At 43.9% G+C, this 20,816-nt stretch overlaps 1 protein-coding gene across 11 annotated transcripts in view; it reads right to left on the reverse strand.

Moving 5' to 3' along the window:
• ablim3 (actin binding LIM protein family, member 3) overlaps positions 1 to 20,816 on the reverse strand; it is a 52,115-nt gene that overhangs the window by 22,345 nt on the left and 8,954 nt on the right. For 9 of the 11 annotated variants that reach the window (XM_030396839.1, XM_030396838.1, XM_030396837.1 and 6 more), the window contains exons 2-3: positions 15,979 to 16,116; positions 4,065 to 4,248 (exon numbers count right to left, since the gene is read on the reverse strand). In XM_030396839.1, the coding sequence (XP_030252699.1) occupies positions 4,065 to 4,248; positions 15,979 to 16,116 (322 nt within the window). The remainder of the gene's footprint in view (positions 1 to 4,064; positions 4,249 to 15,978; positions 16,117 to 20,816) is intronic. The other 2 variants (XM_030396830.1, XM_030396833.1) reach the window with 1 other exon arrangement.

The raw sequence follows: 20,816 nt of genomic DNA on the forward strand, positions 1-20,816 counted from the left end.
AGCTGAATCATGGATTTCGCCACATTTCTTCGACAAATTTGCCTTACTTGTCAAGACTTGGTGTCCACATTACCCACAATTCAACTCAGACACTGAGTGATATCACAGGAGGCTGTGTAAATTTAGCAGATTACATTCAACTTCCTCTTTTATCAAATATACAGTAGTATTCCCCAAGACCTGTACATAGTGTTGTAAAAAGTACCCATACTTGAGTGGCATCTTATATTCAGCATTCTTCTGACTATCAGAAATATATATATATATCTTTTTTTTATCTAATTGTGGACAAAGTGGACAAAGATTAATTCAACAATGTGCCACTCTGATTCTGATAAAGCCTGCAAGTTACTGGTAACTAAAGTTATCAGATACATTAGCAGAGTAAAAAGTACAACATTTCCCTCCAAACGTAGTGGGGTGGAAGTATAAAGTATCAGAAAATTGCAATACTCATGTAAAGTACAAGTACTTGAGTAAATGTACTCAGTTACATTCTATCAGTGCACTTTAAACCCTCTTTAATGTGAATAATTGGTGGTGTTACCCTTCAAAGCTATTACAAAGACTGAGAAGCGTTAACACACACGTAGACAAGCGGAGAGCCTATGAAATCAGATTCACCACATCATCGTGAAACAGTGTTTTGTCCCTCTCTCCTCCTCTGTAGAGTTTTCGTAGAGTCGGATTGATTTCTTTAGGATGTGAGAATGAATGGGGAGCTAAAAGGCTTAGGAAAGGCTGTTTAAAAGACATAGACGGCAGTAATCCTTTTACTCCCCCACCGCGGCCTGGAGCCGGAGCCAAGACCCAGAGGGAGGCTAGAGTCTCCAGCAGAGCTCACACTCAGCACATCCATGGAGGCACTTAAGAGACGTACGGTCCGGGGGCTTGTGCAGCATTCGCGCGCAGCTGCGGAGGTTGCGAGCCCTCGAAAGAGTGTTTCCACGGGAGCGGGGAGCATTTTACAACTGTTTCAGTCAGAGGAAACGGCACATGTACAGCGCTCCAGGTTTCCATCTTTGTGGCTTTTTATAATTCAAAGGATAACATGCTTCTATAAAACAGGAAGTACAGAACACATGAGCCAGCGGGGACGTTTAGCTACACAAATTATTTATCAAAAAGACTCCGGTAAACACTGAAAGGGACACAAAACCATGAAAGAATGATCAGATGTGTTGTTTATTTAGGCTTTGTTTACATTTCATTCCCTAAGTCCTAAACTTTAACTTCCAAGCCCTAAACCCTAACCCTGAAACACTAGACCCTCACCCGAACCCCCAATGCTAAACCCTAACCCAAACCCTGACCCCTAATCCCTAACAATACCCTCTCCCCTTACCCTGAACCCTATTGATAAACACTAATCCCTAACACCTATCACTAAACCCTAACCCCAACCCAAATCTTAAAACCTACACTCTAAACTCAAACCCTAACCGCTGAGGAACTGCTGTGCATATACATTTTTTATTTTTCTAAACTCAATTTAGAAAACTAAGTAAGTCTGTTTCTCACAGTGTGTTTACGTGTTGCCTTCCCAGCACGATAGGTTAAAACTTTCACCTGCGTGAGTACCCAACCTCAGTTATCATAGTTCTAATTGTCCAACCTAGGAACTGCAGTTGCGGTGCATAGTGTGTATGTCTGTGCTTGACCTTGCCTTTACCTGCGCGTTGCTCACACTCCCTCAAGACGCTCTTGCCTTGTCAGCCTTTCTCAGCGCTTTAAAAATTTACTCTGTTTACATATTTAATGCATGTTTTTTTTTTTTTTTTTTTTCATTCCTTTAAAAAAAGAAAAGGCCACTGAAGCGAAGCTATTTCTGGCTTTAGGGATATGAACTCTGGCTTTGATCACCGCCACTTTAAAAAAAAGAAAGAAAGAGAGAAAAAAACACCAGCACTGAAAAAGTGAAACTCGCAATCTCCCTTCATTAGAGCGGAAGCCGTGATGACAAGGAGAAAGTGGAACGACGACGGAGACATAAAGGGAAGTTGATGTGAGGCGAATGATGATTAAGAGCTGGGAGATGACGACGGTGATGATGAAGATGATGGGGAGAAGGAGGAGGAGGAGGAGGAGGGGGGGGAGACGGGAAGAGGCAGAGGTAGAAGAAAAAGACTGTGAGCAATGTGACAGAGGGCAGACGGAGCAGGAAAGAAGAGATTCACCCTTTGGCTTCTCGCTGTCTCTTCCGGTTGGCTCCACATACGCTGACGGACACACACACACACACACACACACACACACACACCCCTGTCACTGCCAGCGCTGCTCCACTGGCTGTCTCCGGCCAGTTGGTGTCAGTTCATTTTTTATTCTTTTTCTTGCCCCCCGGCTGCTGGGCACGGCCACGTGTTTACCACCCAGTGTTGAGTGGAAACAAGACGACGGACACAAACACTACTTTCCTGGAGGGAGGCGAGGAGGGACGGCTCTTATGTAAACCTTATAACACATCAAAACTGACAGGGAAGAGAAAAACAGAGATGGGGAAGAATGGAACAGGAAAGAGTTGAGAGAGAGAGACAAGACGAGTGAAAAAAAGGTGCCAACAGGGATGCTGACTCTTTGAGTTCGTTCAGGAGGAGCTTAACACCAAACACTGATGGAGGTCAGAGGAGAGATGGCCTACTTTTACTAAATCTGACAGCATGAAACACCGGGTCAGCTTGCTTTACTGCTGAATCGTGACTCAAATCAGCAAAACGACAGACTTCTCCAGCTCTCCGTTTGGACGTCTATTTGTCATTCAGGAGCTGAGTAGAGCTTGAATCATGAGCTCAATCGTTAGCATTACTAAACACACCGTAAAGAAATGAGTCACTTTTCTTATTCGGGAGGGATGCAACTTTAGCGTCCCACGAGGAGGAAGTGCACGGTCATGTGGCCGGAACCGGTGAGTCACGGCGGAGAAAGATAAAACAGTCGTACATTTGTTTGTCAGTAGCTCCGCAAATCCTCTCCTGTTCTCAGTCCTCTCTTCGCGCAGACAAACATGGTAAGAGACAAAGTTAACGACCAGCTGGTTGGCACAGCGGAGCATTTAGCAATTGAGGAGCCGTCAGAAGTTGGAGGGGATCAAAGCAAAGCTAAAGGGCACTCTCTCTCAAAATACAACTCTAAATGAATGCTACTGTCTGCCAAATGTGCTTCTATCACATTAAATAACAAGTCAAAAGTTGATAATGTCAGTTGTGTTTACAGCTTGCACTGCATGATCCAAGTGGCTAGAAATAATAGGTTCACAAATTAAGATACTCACACTGATATAAAAGGCTCACAACACTGAGCTGTGATAATGGGATTACAGAAACAGAGGTTACTGTAATACAGATCTTCTGAGCCTTCCTTGTTAGAGTGACCAATTATTGGAAGTCCGTACAAAGAATTATCAGAGAGTGCTGCAGCGTCACTGATTTTACATTTGCGATGAAATCATGGCTGAAATCAACCCGGTCGTGAGACTAGACGCAAACACTTAATCTCAGGAGACCTGGTTGTTTTTGTTGTGGCATTTTAGTGTTGTGAAATCCTACTCGTGTATGTTTCTTATATAGTGAATACGTCTTATAACAATTTTTGGTTTGTCTTTTTATTACAGTGTTAATTCTCCTAGCAAAGATCTTGTCCCATGCCAAGGGACTACAGATGTAAATTAGCTTGTAGCTAAATCTGGTACAGCTCAGAAGCTGTGCACTGTCCCTGTCAAACAAACAAACAAATAAATAAATATTTAAATAAACATAAAAGTCTAATTGTCTCATATTTGCTGGATGTATTAATAGATAGACAATGCAGAATGAATAGTCAATGTGCCATTTGACAGCTGACACATTCACATCGCCTCATGCTATAATCTGTCCTATAATAAATGACCAGCTGGTGAACATCTTTCAGTATTTAGCAGCTTAAGAGCCCCGCTTCTTTTTTTGTCGGGTGCTGGTAGCGACCAAAACAGAGCTAAAAGTGGAATGAAGAGTTGACTTTGTTTCTCCAGGTGATCAGATACAAGATTCCGAATCAGTAATGTGTGGCTGTTTTTTGTGTGTGTGTACCTGCACACGCTGCAGACGAAGCACTTGGGGTGGTACGTGCGTCCCAGGGCGGAGACCACCTCTCCCGTGATGAAGCTGTCGCAGCGGTCGCAGCGTGTGCCGTACAGACGCTGGTAGTCCGACGTACAGATGTACTCGCCCTTCTTCTGGAAGAAGCCCGACCGAGCCAGGTCACAGTTACACACTGCGGAGGGAACAGGTGAAAGGTAGTCAGGGATCAGGTCAACACGAAAGCAATATGAGACAAGATGTTAAGAGTGAGGGTTCCTGTTTTCCGCTTCCTTTAGTCTTCAGTCTTTTTTTTTACCTATTTGTGTGTGTGTGTGTATGTGTGCTTGTTTGCGCTGTGTTTATGTTTGTCTTCACACACGACTGCTGGCAAAGTCGCTCAGCTCCAGACAGTGGTGAGCCAATTTGCTCTGATGGGAAAATAATGATATAATCAGTGGAAAAGGCATTTTGTTCAAAACAAATGTGAAGAAGGAAACAAAACAGCACACCGCAAGCTCCCGGCATCGCTACACAAAATCGTCTACAGATTCATTCAGCACTGACGGGGAAGTCACCAGAATCATTTACTGTGTGTGTGTACAAGGCCAGTGCTTGGTTTGAGTATATATGTGTTCATGTGTGTGTGCGTGTCTGTACCCTAAGAGGACAATATGTGCTACAGCGCTTTGCCATGTAACTGAGAGTGAATTCCGGCGGGTGTAACAATACAGCTAAGAGGTGTTTTCACAGATCAGTGGCCGCCATGGTTGCTGGTATCAGGTTTCTCTCAGTCTTTGCGGTTCACCAACAGGAAGAATTTGCAGTTATTGTAACCTCATAAGTGGTACCGATGAAGGTCACATGCTTAAAAAATCCTTATGTATAAAAAAAGTCACCTTTTTCACTTTTGCATTACGCATAAAGAGTGTAAACCTTCACCGCTGTTGAGCTTCACCCTCCGTGCGAACATTCAGTCTTGAGCCAGTGATTACTCCCCTGCAGTGACGCTGGCACTGTAATTATACAACTACAATTATCATGTAACAGAACTACAACCAACATGTAAAGTTCAGCTGGCAATGCTGCCGCGCACACCACCCGGCCAGCTCTGCCCAGGGCTGACATTTTGAAAAAAATATGCCTATTTGCTTGATTTGTTGGCGTGGCTTAGCATAAAAGAATAGAATGTAAAAGAAAATATAGCAATAATGGCTACATTTTCGTGTATATCATTTTTTTTTTTTTATTAAGCCATTAATTTCTCTCTTTTAATTTTGACTGCTTCAGTCCTCTGTTCAAAACTGTGGGAATAAAACAAATGAGAAATATTGTGTTGATAAGTGATTTTTACAGGTGCTATTGGGCAGATTTCATTATCTTTGGACAACACCAGGCTTGTTGTTTCCCTCTGCCTTTTGTCCAAAAATCAGCCCACTGCAGCAGCACCTCTAAAGCTAACTAATGAATGTATAGTTCCATGTGCCAGACTAGCCTATTTCTAAGCAACAGGCAACCAGACAGTCTTTGTGCTAAACGAAGCTACCTAGCTGCATACTCTCTGAACACAGAGGCTCTAAATGATGAAAAGATGAATGTTTTTTCTGAGACATGAAGAGCGGATTCTAAGCGTAGAAACCCTCAGATCCTCCCGGCAGACCTGCAGCCGAGGTGAAACAGGAGGTCATGGATTGGCAACGAGATCCGAGGCATTAAACACCAACTACTGGTACATCGAGCAGATGTAAAAGATGTCAGAACCAGACAGCAGTGAGACGCATATCCTGAAGAATTTAGATTAGACTAGGAGAGAGAGTAGCTTGTAGTTGGCATCAGTAGAGCATAAATTTATTGTTTCACCAGAAATACAGACAACCTGAGGGATGGATCTATATATGACAAAGGAGTCTGAATATGTTTTTTTTTTTTAGTTTCCTAACTGCTTTTATCAAATCCTTCAATGAAACTGGTAACCGATCTGACGGTAGCAGATGTCCAGCATGAAATTACCCATTCAAACGTGTACTATTTCCACACTGGAGCCAAACCACCGACTGTTATCACAGCATGTAAAAAGATGGAAATACAATCCACGTGAACAATATCAGGTTAACAATAAAACTCTGCTGCCGGCAAACGAAGTGGGATTGCGCAACAGTAAATAAAGCAGCAGACATTTTAAACTTAACAAAGCGACGTTCTGTTTGTGGTGAAATGAAGCACCTCGAAATACCAAAGACTGGCTGCTAATAAATGGCTTCATCCTGGCCGCTGGCAGGCTGAGGGTTCACACACACACACACACAAGCAAACACACATGCATAAACCCTTCAAAGGGGCTCATTTAATCTCAAGCTGTTTATGAGTGGAGCGTATTGACTTAATGGTGTAATAAAAGATCAATGGGCCCTCACTTAAAAACAAAACAATCTCGGCTCCCACAGGAGGACGGGAACACATAAATCCATCCCCGATGAGATGGCAGTGCGCGCGTGCGTAGAGATGAGATGATGAAACGGGACAGCGTGTATGGCGAGATATGATGATGGATCTTTATCATCGCGACAGGTCACTGGCATCGACGCACGGCGGCTGCTGAAAAGGAAAGCGAAGAGTGAAGCAAAAGGGGGGACGCATGAGGAAGGCCAGAGCTGAGATTTTTAAAGTAGCCTGTTTGTAAAAGAAAAAATGTGTGTGCGTGCGCTGACCACATTTCCAGAACCACTGAACAATGGCACCGAGCTTAAAAAAGTGTCCCCGTTGCATTTCAAACCGAGGCTCTCACCAGAAAACCCAAATCACAGGCTATCTGATGCCTTCGTGGAAAAGGGGGAATGGGAGAGTAAATATTTCCACATCTTTTAAACTCGTCGTAATGGAAAAGAAAAATCGATGTGTTGTGAAATGGTCCATTAGATTAATTTAATAAAAACGTTTTTATTCATCTAAAACTAAACTGGAGTAAATCTCTCCTCTCATTCTCCCCCCCCCCACCCCCCTCTCTCCCTCTCTCTCGAAACGATTTGCTTTTCAATCTGCGCCCAGATTGATTTTCAAATTACTGGAATCTGCTCAATTAGCCTAATGCACTTCATTAGCATACGGACACCTGACCAAATCACCAGCCGGCTGACTGGATCTGCTCGTGCTGGATTGGCTGCAGCTGGCTGGATGGTTCACCTGTTCTGGCTAATCACATTGTTTTCTTCTGACCGGATGATTGGCTGGCTTCATTGCGAAGGACGTCCCCCCTCCTCAGTTGCCATAGGAGATGTAAACCTTCCAGAGTTGCCCTAGAGACAGTCTGGATGATGTGGCAGCGCTGGCACATTTGGTTTTGTTGTGGTTGGACCGGTGGCTGCAAATATCAAATGTTGTCAGTGACGATGCTGCACCTTCGAGTCAGTTTGAAACCTGCTGCGATGGCAAAACACACAGTTCTATCTAAATGTGACAATAAAAATATGCCCAATTCACATGCACTGTTTATGTGTGAAGTTTATTGAGATAAATCTTTTAATTATAGTTTCTTGTCAAATCAAAGTTTTTCCTGATTTAGGGCAATGTCTGCAGACATAACTGACATAATAACGTCTTTACAGCTTAAAATAATATAAACTGAGATATACTTAATGTTTTCTCTGTATTTGAAGTGTCACAGTTTATGCATAATTGGACCCGAATGCAGACAAACAGAGGCAGGCATGTTTCAAATTGCGAAATTGCTTTTGGTTTTGTTAGCTGTGACTGATGATTCAGATTGAATCATTTTTCAATTAACTCTGTCTTTGGACTGACTAAACTATAATTTGTTGGCATCGTTGTAGGCATGTATTGTGCCTTGATTGAATTGAATCAAGTACTTGCAAAGTCTACATTAATTCTCACATATTCAACATAAAGAAATGAACCCTACACCTGCAGCCCAATAGACCCAAAAAATAAATGCAACTTTTCCATCTTTGGAAGGGGATCATTATTAAACCACCACCCGAAAAGAGCCTCTACTTTTCAGTTTCATTTTTAGCCATAACCATTAAGCACAAGTTATAAAACTCATCCCTCCATATGTTGTAGTTGCCAGCGCGGTGGATGGAGTCGGGTTCAGGGCTTCTCTGCTGCTGCAGAGACGTGGCTTAGCTTGGCTCCGAGAAGAAAGACTTTGGTTTCAGCCGCGCAACCAGCACCACATGGTGCGGACACCCACCCATAAAAACAACAGCTCAGTGCAACCAATGCAGAACCAGTCGGGTTTGCTTCACTGTCCTGTGAATGGGATGTGGAGATTTATACTGAGGCCACTCATGGGAAAGTTGTAGAATTCCCTCAGCTAACGAAACCTTCTGTTTGGATGAGAACTGTTTCATTTGATGGAGACATAGTCAGAGGTATCATCAATTAGCTTCCTGTACCACGTTATCAGCTTTCGCAAGACTGAACTACATCAAAGACTTCATTTCATCTGTTTGCTCATTTTATGATCTGTCTCTGAATGTGCTCTAATGAGGGAAGCTGAAAGATGCTGATTCCCTACTTCGTATTGCTCTTTTTTGGCAGGAAGTTGGCATCTAGAGATCACAAGTCTAGTGATTAGAGGTTAGCATGTAGGCTGGTGTCTGCAGCTGTGGTCATTAGAACCGCGCTGATTAGGCACCCACAGGGGGTCGGCATGATTGGGTATTTATCTCCAGCCAACAGACGCAATTAAAATTCCCTTCTCAAAGTCGGCCCAGGCCGGAACCCCAAAATAGTGCTGGCACACCCCTGCCTCCTCCCCATCTCTTTTCTCTGTCTTTCCGTTTCAAGACAGCTTCCAAATCTTTGTGGCTCCGGGCACAAGGTCTCCACTTTATCTCAATTTGCACCTTCTTTCCTGCTCTACAGACATGCAAACCTTCCCTTTCTTTCATAGAGTCTCCACATTCCCCCACAGTCTCCCTCACCGAGACTCTTCGCTGAGCTCATTATGCTACTGTTAGGTCTTCATAATGTGCTATTAAGTAAATGGACATGCTTTGTACAGTGCGTCAAAGTACCCCCGCTGCACATTCTAATTGTTTTAGTGCTTCTGTCAACATTATGCTAATTTGCAAGGCTTTTCTCAAGATAATAGGGGCAGCTGCAGTTGAGTAGAGAGGCATGTATGTAGTAGGGCAGTGGCACGTTTCAGCAGGAGGGGGTACTCACCTATTCACCCCCACATCTGTGCTACCAACGTGGGGACCAGGCTCCTCTGTTCTCCCCCCAGTCCCCTGGATTTTAGCCCTCTGACAGGAGGAAACACTTCAAGAGTAAATAATGTGTTTTCTCAAGTTGTGCCAAATCGCAGGGCGGGAGAAGAGGCCACCAGACAGACAGGAAGAGGACGGAGACAAAAGTCCACAACAACACTAGCAGCTTTGTGAGGCTGTGCTCAACATTTGCCAGTTAGCACGGAGCACAAAGTACAGCTGAGAGTAAAAGGACTGTCACTCCTTTTGGTCATAACCAAAGTATTGGCACATTTCGATATGACCGTAGCGCTAGATTAAAAGCCAGAGATCACCAAAGTTATTGCGGTTCATCCTCTGAGGAACATGAATGGCATATTACTCTATGCCAAAATGTAAACTTGCTGATGGCACTAACGGGATCAATACAGTCATCAGTATTCATCATCTGGGAACAATGAATGTCAAAATGTTGTGTCAATCCACCATGTTGATATTTTACTGAATTTCACCTGCTCGTGGCACTTAATAATCATTCAAATAAATACAATTCATCCTCTAGGGATCTATCTTGACTATTTGAACTGAAATAATGACCATGAGTGTCTCTACAAAGTGCCACTATGAGGTTGACAACAAATGTCAACCTCATAGTGGCACCATGGGAAAGGTAAGGGGATCATGAAAGTCATAATGTTCATCATCTGGGGACAATGAATGTCTGTTCATGTTGATACTTTCCTGAGTTAGTTAATAGTTAATAGTTTAAGCTTCTGGTGGTGCTACAGGAAAGGACCAACAAAGCAAACATAATTAAGTCATTCAAAATTTCAGACCATCACCTAAGTCATCAGGATTCATCTTCTGGTGACGATGAGTGTCAGTACAATATTTCATAGTATTCCATCTAGTAGCTGTAGAGATATTTCAGTCTGAACCAAAGAGGTGGCTGACACTGCCATCCCGAGAGCCAATACCACGAGCGCAGCTATAAAAAAGAAGAGCAGTAACAGAAAACAGAAGGAGATGTGGTCACAGAAAAGGGCAGGAAGACAGAGAGAGAGGCAGCTTCAGGCCAAAGCAGAGAGAAATCGTGCATGAGTGACAGGGTTCCCCTCGCATTTGGCTGCGGTAGTTGATGGAGACAGATGGCTGCCCAGTGGAGTCCCTTCATACCAGCAGACCAGCCCCACCGCTCGGGCCTTCAGCTTTTAACCCTCCGAGGACTGACGAGACAATGAATGGCGTGAATGGGATCACAGGAACACAGAGGGCAACCAAACTGGTATAGATGGGGCCTTGTTTTTTGACGCGCTATAAAAACGTACTCCAGCTTCAGCTATATGGAGCGATATTACTGGTTTAGTGTTCAGGGTCTGTCGCTAAATGATCCTCTTTATCACTGAGAAATCCCTCCTTCACCGTGTCATACACTTAAGCACCTCACCGTGCAGACACACATTAAATTCTGCAGACACTTAAAGACAATAGACGGGGCGTCAGTGTGCGAAAATCCCTCTGGACGGTGACGACTCAAGAGAGACAGGCGGAAGGAATAATCCCTGTCATCTATCCCAGATCCACAGAGAAGTCGCCAGGGAAAAGCGCCGCTACATGCAACGCTCCCCTCTCTCGCCGTCGGAATCTCTCCCTAGCAACCAGGCATTGGCGTGGTGATTGGACCAGCGTGCCAGCGGTTGCTATAGCTACAGGAAGCTCCCCTTCCCTGTAACCCCCCCTACTTTTTTTCTGTGCTGTGTGTCTCTTTTTCTGTTTTCTCCTCATAACCGCTCTTTGTTTTCTCCATACTCTTCTCTCACCATTCGCCTTCTCCTCTCCCCCCGTCCCCTCCACTATCTCCCTCCCCATCTATCTCAGTCTTTCCCTCCTTTGCCATCAGGGAACAGAGCGGCGGTACGGTACTGTAGGTTGATGTTATTAACACAGGGGGCTGAGTGATGGGGGTTAATGGCATCCACACAGGAGGCTGAACTGACTGAAGCAGGTCTGCTGAGAAAAAAGACAAAGATGCTGCAATTGTTACAAGAGCCCAGTTGAGAATACCCACCAGAAATGGAGCGTTAGCCGAGCAGTCAAATATTTTTCTGACCTGTCTGTGTAAATCTGCAACTCCCTTTAGAGCTGTTTTATGAGAAAAATAAGTTTGATCTCAGACAATAAATAACTGCTGGGAGCAGCCTGGCAGTTTATGTGCGAACGTGTCTCTGTGTATTTGTTTCGGTGCTTCAGCCGGCTGCGAGGGAAAAAACGCAGGCTCATTTTTGCCTCCGTGTGTGATTTATATGTGTGTTAGCTTTGCACTCGTGCCACTGACAGGCCGCGCTGTTTCTTTTGGAATCTAAGAGTGCCAATTATGCTTCGGAGGCGGGGTAAGTGTGGTCACTATGTCATTAGGGCAGTATGCACGAGTCAGCCCGTCTGCTCGTAATATAACACCACATCATCCATACAGTAGAGCCCGCCGCCACATAATCCACACACACACACACACACTCACACACACCCCCGCTGCCCTCTCTGTGTCTGGAGTTGATGCATCAATCTGCGAGCTGGCTTCTGTCTTCAGCATTTTCCACAGACCTCTTTCTTCTCAAGCTGATTGCGTGGCTGTTTCTTCACGCTACAATCAGTCGCTGTATAATGAGTTCAAATGAGAGGTTAAATGCACATGATTAGTGATCTGTTCTTTTTCTGACTAATGCATGACATGCAATGAATTATGATAATGTGGCATGTAGAAGGTAATGCGGTTTGATAAAGTGTGGGCAAAGACAGAGGGCGGCTTAAAATGATGGATGGATGGATGGATGTGTTTGCTCTTCCGAAATAAAGAGAGAAAAATTGGAGAAGGAGGAAAGAAAGTGGGAAATAGCTAAGATTTTGTCTCACGGTTTTGCAGTGGAAGGGAAGGGACTGAGACGCACACAATATCATTGGTCAAGGTCAATAAAACCTTCGAGCGCTCACTGATTGTCTGGAAAAACTGGCCAGCAAAGAATGAAATCAAATGTTGTAACACGACCCAGTCACAGACTTCATAAACACGTCCGACAGATAAGGCAATTGGCTGCTGACAGCGGATTGTCGCACTGGTATAATACAGTTTAGACATTAGCCTCCAAATCGCACGGCCCCGCATGCCAATGTCATCCTGTCCCAAGATGAGAAATTGATTTCATGCTTGGGCGACTGTCATCAGGAAAGAAAAGGGAGGACGCGAGAGAAAGAAACACAGGGAGAAAAACGGGGGGAAAAAGAAACACAGAATATAGAAATTCAATCTTAAAATCCTGCTTCGCCGCTTGCAAAATATACAACAGAGCTAATGAAAAGCAGAGGATGGAAACGCAGACAATGGAGAATAGATGGAGTTTATGAAGTTCAAAAGAACATGCAACATGTTTGTGTGCGGGGGTTAGACACCGAACAATTAAAAGCTTTAGAAAACTGCTGTCTGTGCAGAGGCCCATACAGGAGAGCATATCATGGGCCCGGATGTGGCAACAATAGTGCCCCACTGCCTCATGGGACGTGGAGAGCTCTCTGGAACATGAGAGGGTAGGGCTGTCTGATAGGTGTATTTAACATGATGCTCATCGATGACAGCTTTCCATTACTGCTGCAAGTGAGGAGGGGTGAAATGAAGGGAGGAAGAGGAGCAAAGTGAGAGTCAGATTAGTATTACACTCAAGTGATGATGTAATGTTTAAGCGACACAAACAGCACCCCCATCCCCCCCTCTCCTTCTCCATTCTGCTCGCTTCCTGTGTTCACCCCCCTTTTTCTCTGGGGCACAGAAAAGTGCCTTCCGATTGGTTAACGGCACCATAGAGATGCTGAGAATATCCACCAACCAGGGCACGGGTGCCCCTTCACACCGTTACCACAGCAACCCCTCACAACCACAGCGAGCTTGCACACATGTATGGACGTGCACGCCAGCACGCCTGAGTGCATGTGTGCACTGTATACATGTGTTCTCGTGTGTGTGACGGCTACATGTAGGGAACGTGTAACAGCAACCCTCCAATGAATAGCCTTCAGTGAGTTTATCTGCTGGAGAACAGCTCTGTGTTGTTGTGCAGCTCACACAGTGGCAAACACAACTTGCTCTGCTTTGGCTTCTGCTCCTCGATGACGTCCGCTGAAGACCTGATCTGAGATACAGCCTGAAAAACAGCTTTGAAAGATTGCCCAGGAAAATTTCCTCTGTAGGATCTACATCTTATGGAGGTTTTAAGCACTGAGTACGAAAAGTTTTACCTCGAAACAAGCAACTTTCAATGTTGCCCTCGAAATGACAACTAAGAGCAAATGTTATCAGCGTGATAGCTAATTAGGCTAACGTTAGCCTCATGAGTTGGCTGAAAATGCCACCTCTGGCTAACAGTTTTAAGTTGACTTGATTTAAAGCGACAACACTGTAAAATGAATTAAATGTGCATTTGATGTTTGTATACAGCATATATACTAGGCTATATATAAAGTAGGCTATGATAATCTATTAAAGGACTGCTGCTAAAGCTAACAGCTCTCAGTCGAGAACTCAACATCATTATAGGAAAGTTGAAGATATATGCATAGTTTAGTGAAAGATTGCCAGGGAAATTTTTGATTGCCACAGAGAGCAGGATCCTCCTGTTTGCTGCTACTGTGTGCCTGATGATTACTGGGCTGCGTTCTTAAATGGTGACATGGAGATGAGAGAGGAGATTACAAACTGCAAAACGGACTTTGGAGGTTAGCTAAAACAACGCTTACACCAGACATGTTGTTGCTAATGGGTCAGTCTGGCCACCCTACCATCAGAAGTGGGTTGCCACAGAAGTGTATCTGCTGTTCAAATGTCCATGAATAACATAATCCTATTTAATCAATACTTCAATGTCCATTTTCTGCACTGCTGATACAGGCTCCTCCTAAGCCCACACTCTGACTCATCTTCAGTCTGCCCCTTCGTATTTTCCAATTATCGCTCCTTAAAAAAGACAGAGTACATGGTATCCTCCACCTCCACCAGTGATTTCTGACTATCCTGCTGTTAAAACTTTAAATGGCACCCATATTACCCTTCATGAGTCACACCAACACTTGGGGATTTGCCTTGAAAGCAGACTGTCACTCCAGACTCATGTTCAACATTTGAGTAAAGATTAAAATATCTAATTCAGCCTCTTGTACAGAAGGGATGGTTGCCTTCTTCCAACCATGAAACAATTTTTCAGTCTGTCCTCGACTGTGAAGATGTTCTGTATTGTCAAGCTGCCTCATCGACACTTAAGCAGTTAAACACTATGTATGATGCATTATCACACGATTGGATGGACTTCCTTATAACCAATAAGAAGCAGCTATCTGATGCTCTTCACTCTACTGTTGAGGCTCCAAAACTACCTCATCTCTCTTCTCTCATTTTAAATCTAATAACGTCCAATCCAATCCAACAACCAGTTATTACTTAACCTTAGATATCCCTCATGTGTGAACCTCAAACTGCCCTCAAACTACAGTCTAACATTCCCCTCGGAGATTTTTAAAGCTTTACTACAGTGTGTTTCATTGAACTCCTTGCTTAATGTGCCGTTGTTTCTCTTTGCTGAATGTGTTCTCATGAATGTTTCTCAGGTCTCTCTCTCTCAGTAAAGAGATCTTAATCTCAATGAGACTGCTTGTTTAAACAAAGATTAAATTTAACTTGCGGGTAATAGCGCATAACACTTTTGGCTTTCAACTATGAAACAATGTCAGCGTAACACAGTGGGAGAGACTTGTGGCACATTATGTCAGATGAATCCATAATTCTGCAAAAAAAAAAAAAAAAAAAAGCGTGATTATGTGATTAATCTATTTGGTTGTTTCGTTTCAAAGTCATCTCAGTCGACGCAGCGATGTGCACGCTCGCTCCGGGCCGTACATCTGCATGACAAATAACATTCCTCGCTACTTTGATTTCCAATTTGCACATGCACACACACTTTCAGACCTGCACTCAACTCTAGCTTGCTAACTTTCATGCTTATATTTACATACTGCTTTTTCTTGGTTGGACGCGCGTTTCCTAAAACTTTCAAAAATGTCTTTAAACAGAGAAATAAGCCTTACAACAGATTAATTTACCTTTAAAAAAAATACCTATAAAACACAGGTAATTCCTTTTAGAAAATTACAAAATATTACAGAAGACAGACACATGCCACACTATTGCTGTTGTAAGAGGACATGGGATTATCCACTGTGTCTTTTGTAGGTCACCAGTGCTCACCTGTAGCGCTGCAAAGGCTGTCGAGATAGTCTCATTAGACCGCAGCGTACAACTGAGGGGGGGAAATCCTCTCCAAGTTGGCAGCGCAATAACAAGCTACCTTAGCAGGAGCCTATAAGTCCCCTGCAAGGCACCTCTGATCTGTTCCAATCCCCGCCGTGGGCTAACAGTAACACTCAGCAGGTACACTAGGAGATGGATGAACGTGGGGAAAGTGTATATTTGTCAGTGCGCGTGGGTGTGTGGCAGGTAGTGACCAAGATAGATGTCTTGTTTCCAGCATAGCGGAACGTTCGTCCCACCTTATTTAACTTTAATGGTATTTATGGTCAGGACCACCCACACCTGGGGACAACACATGTTTCTGTGCAGCTGTTTGTCTGCACTCACACTTCCTCGTTGTGTCACCTCGGATCAGGTTCTCATGTCTTACCGGTGCAGGTGAAACACTTGACGTGAAAGTGGGTTTCTTGTACTCGCACCACCTCTCCTTTGCATACTTCCCGACATCGCTGGCACCGGATTGGTCCAGAGCTCTGGTCACCACCTGCAGAGCCTTGGTGATAAGCTGCTGGAGACAAAGAGACACACATTTAATATTGTGTTCAGCTTGACTATTCTACAAGCTGAATTGACTATTGTTAAGCCCCATTTGGTAACTGTTGCCACGACTATCAAGCTTTCCATTCAATTATGTAACAGGTTACCCTTACAAATGCAAGCTTGTCATTTCTATCTGGAAACTGTCGGCTTCATGAGCTGATTAAAAATGCTGTAGGCTACACTCAATGGCAACATACAGCGCATCTGACATTATGCTAAACGACTGAAGCTAAAGCTAAAAGATCCAAGTCCAAAAAGTTGTCCTTATATGATCCATGTAAAAGGCATGGAAATATAAAAAACAACATTGTTACTGAACTTAAGTATGATAGAAGATCAGACTGTTCTTATGGCATAACCTACTTCACTTGCATAGGCCAATTTGGACGAAGCAAGTTACGCATTTCTGTTCATAATTCAAACTGTGTTCACTTGTAAAGTTAGAAGAGTGAAATCGCTGAGGATGCATAATGTCATCTCAATAAGAAGTTAGGGCTTCCTATTGATTATCCAATAAATCAATGCATAGGGCTTTGATACCGGTTCCTGAATGATACTTTTAACAATACCAGTTTTGTGAAATCCATTTTAACAAAACATTACATTGCGCATTATGGTAAAATTGTTATTTTTCATCTCCTTGACATTTTCACAGTTTCATAGCCCGTGGCCTGTGGTTCTTGCAAGCCTTGAGACAGCCAATCTTGGCACAAGAGCATGCTGCATGCCTACTGGCTCAGTGACGCTGATGAGTTTAACTCCTTGTGTATCTAATAATAAGACACCGTTTTGGTGCTCAATAGTATTGAGGCAACTCAGTCTGTGCCATTAAAGTCCCGAGGTTTGGTAGCCAGCCCTGTCAAGACAGTGCTACTAATGCTATCCTTCACTTGAATGGTTGCCTCCAGCAACAGCTCTCACATGAAGAAAAACACAGCATACAATAGATATGCTATTCATGAATGGCTTATTTTTCAGGCAATCTACATGTAAGGCTGCAAAATAATGCAACATGAGCTGCACCTGGCTTTGGAAGTGAGGTTAGCAACAGCTGTAAGGGGGCATTAGTCGTGCATCGTAGGCTACTTTTCATAACCGGCATTCAATTTTCCATATTATGCTGATAAGGCTGTCTACTAAAACTGTTAACATGCTTTAATGGAAAAAAAAAAAAATTAAATGTTCTTGCTGCAGCACCTTTATTCACCCTCTGTCTTAATGCTCCATTTCAGTGCCTGTCTCTTACGTCCACCTGCCCCCGCAAAAAAAAAATCCCAGTCTGCTCTGGTTGGTCAGCTCTCAAAGGCCTGAGGAGGCACAGTCAACCTTGTTTCCACATCTTAGGGTGTTTTTGGCTGTGTTGGGGGCGTGGCTGAGGGCAGTGACTATATAGTTGTGACATCACAACTTAAGGGAAGAACTGTCAGCTCAATTAAAGGCTCAGTTTCTGAATATAAGATGTGTGCTTTTCTCCATGGACTGAGTGTGTCGATACTTGAACAGTATTTGTATAGGGCCTTGACCAGCCTTGTGATCTAAAGACGTATACATCTCACTGTCTACAATATGGGAACTTTAAAGCAGTACACTGCATTTTTGCTCCTGAGTAAAATTAATAGTGAGTTAATAAATCACTCTCATGACAGTCCAGACTCTTTATACCTCACTTTAGTACACTGAGTATCACTTTTAACTGAGCCCTATCTGTACAACGCCTCAGCATGTAGAGCAGTCCAGGGCTTGATGGGCCTGCTGTGCCTATAACAGGTGCTAATGAAGATAAATATCGGCAGTGTCAGTTACATAAATGTGACCCAGACAAAACATTTAGCAACATTTCTACACGGCACATAATGCTACAAGTAGAACCATCCACAAACAATAACGTTATATTCACTCAAAATCGTAAAGGAATAACATTAAGCTCCTCGGAACTGCTTTTCATATTTAAAAATTCTCCGATCTGTGCAGCAATTCGTCGGTAGAACTGGGGCTCTGAGCACACAGACTGTACTGACTGTGTGCAGTTCACACAATAAGATCAGTGTGTAGCTCTGTCAACACTTGTTCTGAAGCTGTGAGGTCTGACACCTATGTAAGCTGGGTAAGCTCCAGGCTTCCTCTCCCACTGTCTCTGTTTTTCACACACTTTCACTCACACTCACACTGCTGCCAGGTTAGAAAGTGGATGGATCCCCTTACCTCATTATGCATTAGCTTACACGACAGACTCCTGCGAGCCCGACAGCTATTTCACATCGTCAGGAGAGCCAGTTCTCACACGCAGCCGCAACAGTAATGAAATAAGTGCTTTCACAAGCAAAAAGGTCAAACTGATGGCTTAATTTGATCGTAAACGAGTTCAAATAATGAATTTGTCTTAGAGCTATAGAGGTTTTTTGAAGGTCCATCTACTCCTCTGGGTTATAAACAGACTCTTATATCCACAAGCAGAGAGCCACCCGATTGGAAAGAGAGTGCCAGAACAGCTGGGCTCACAGTCTCTTATTTTGCTCTATCCTCCTTCAGGAGCATCTGAGTGGTCCTACACTCTGTGGAAGTGGTTTAATGGCAGAGTAACCAGCTGGCCACACTGCCTACCTGAATATCTGACTGAAGAGACTTTGCTGCTTCAGTCAGAGCAGCATCAGCCAGCATATGGGCTGGCGTGACAGAGCTACTGAATCCATTTCACTGGATGAATCCCAAAGGACTCGCAGCACTTAAAAAGTCTAACAGCGTTGCACGCTTCAGCGTCTGAGCGCCCTTTTGCATGCTCCGAATCTGAAGACGGTATATGTACAGTGTAAGCTACAGTGCTATATATGCACCAAGTGTGAGGGCATGTGAGAACGTATGCATGACTGCATTTGTTTATTTTCCTGTTCAGAACGGGAGTGTGGGCACTGGAAATATGCAAGCCTGATTAATTCCCACTCCCAATCTCCCACACTCAAGTCTGTGTTAGTTCATTGTTTCCCTCACAATGCTGGCAGCAATACCGGGACCCACTACCCTGACTGTCAAATAATGACACTCTCTTGGAAAAGGGCTGTTGTATATGCGTGTGTGTGTGTGTGTGAGAGAGAGAGAGAGAGAGAGAGAGAGAGAGAGACCGGGCACAATAAGCTAATCTTTTCTTGTCATAAAACCAAATGAGCAACACTGATCCCATCAGGTGTGAGTGAGACATAATGGGAAGTAATGGCAGTACAAGCAGGCCTGTGCCAGCAACTACTGGAAACACACAGGACATTTATTTACACTGCCGACCTCCTGAAACTGGGCCAAAATAAACCTGTGGCACAGTATACCAACCAGGTGAAGTTGTTTAAGGTCTGAATGGAGTATGTCAACACATGGCTTAATTATACATGGCAGCAGGGTTCAACCAAGGTAAATAAAAACAATTCTTGCTAATTTTCAAGCATATATTACTGAATGAGATGCTTATTTAAAGGTGCACTATGTAGTTTTGATCCTCATTGAATTTTGTCATGCTGAAACAACCTGAATAAACAATCTCTCTTTGTTTTCATGACTGAATAAACTAAATAAACGCAAGAACAACTACATTTTACACTGTTTCACTTTGTTTATATGTGGCGGACCCTGCCACCTTTTTAGCCTCAAACTGTTTCCTCTGAGGACAGCTTGTTTTTTTACTTTATCAACATTGTATATATAACAATTCTGAGTTTAGATTTATTATTCAAAACTACGTAGTGCCACTTTAACTTAACTTAAAGCTCAGCAGAGAATCCAGGTACACAACCAGCTCAGGAGCTGAGGCATTACATAACTCCATCAAATTGTGTCAGTGCGTTCATTCTCATTGAACGCAGCCGAGCTCTCTCCTCGGCTAAACCCATTACTGAGCCCTCAAACAAACCCTCCATCCTCTCCCATGCTGAGGCGTTTAGTCATTCTTCTAATGATAGCCAACAGACTACAGGTGTAATCCACTGACTCCAAATCAGTGGCGAGTGCCCTACGAGAACACGGCCTCCGGCAGACAGGTGATAAGAACAGGGCCGGGGTCGGAAAGGGCTGACAGCATCCCCAGGGCCCGAGAGAGAGAGAGAGAGAGAGAGAGAGAGAGAGGCTGCTGCTATTTCAGCCCCTGACCTGACAGCCCCAGGGAAGAACACGCTGGGAGCTCAGTCACAAGGGATGCTGGGAGATCAGTGGTGACGAGCGAGCGGAGTGAGGAGTGGGTGAAAGAATCAAAGAGAGGCAACACAAAGACGATGTGGATGAATTATTAAAGGATAAATGTGTTGCTTTAGAACCCAGGTATGCTTTGTAGATGCAGCGTTTGCATGGGTGCCAGTGGGATCTGCGGCGCACTTACTTAACAAGTCTAATTCAACACAGTCGAATGAAGCCGCTTATATGTAAATGATACCCAACTGTAGCTTAAATGCTCATGAGCTAATGTCCACAATCCAAACTATAGTAATTCAGCCGCAAACGTACAACGGTTATGACAGCTATGAAATATGAAGATGTGGTCGTGCGAGGGAGGGTGTTCAGCTCAGCTCAGTGACAGCTCTCTGGTGCTTGGCAGGCTGACTGTATACTGAACAAACCTAAACAGTCTGTGCATCTTGTTCACGACTGCTGGCAAGCATCATTTTACACAAATAGACACATTACAGCAGAACT

The sequence above is a fragment of the Sparus aurata genome, chromosome 18 (assembly GCF_900880675.1).
Source record: "Sparus aurata chromosome 18, fSpaAur1.1, whole genome shotgun sequence".
NCBI lineage: Eukaryota > Metazoa > Chordata > Actinopteri > Spariformes > Sparidae > Sparus > Sparus aurata.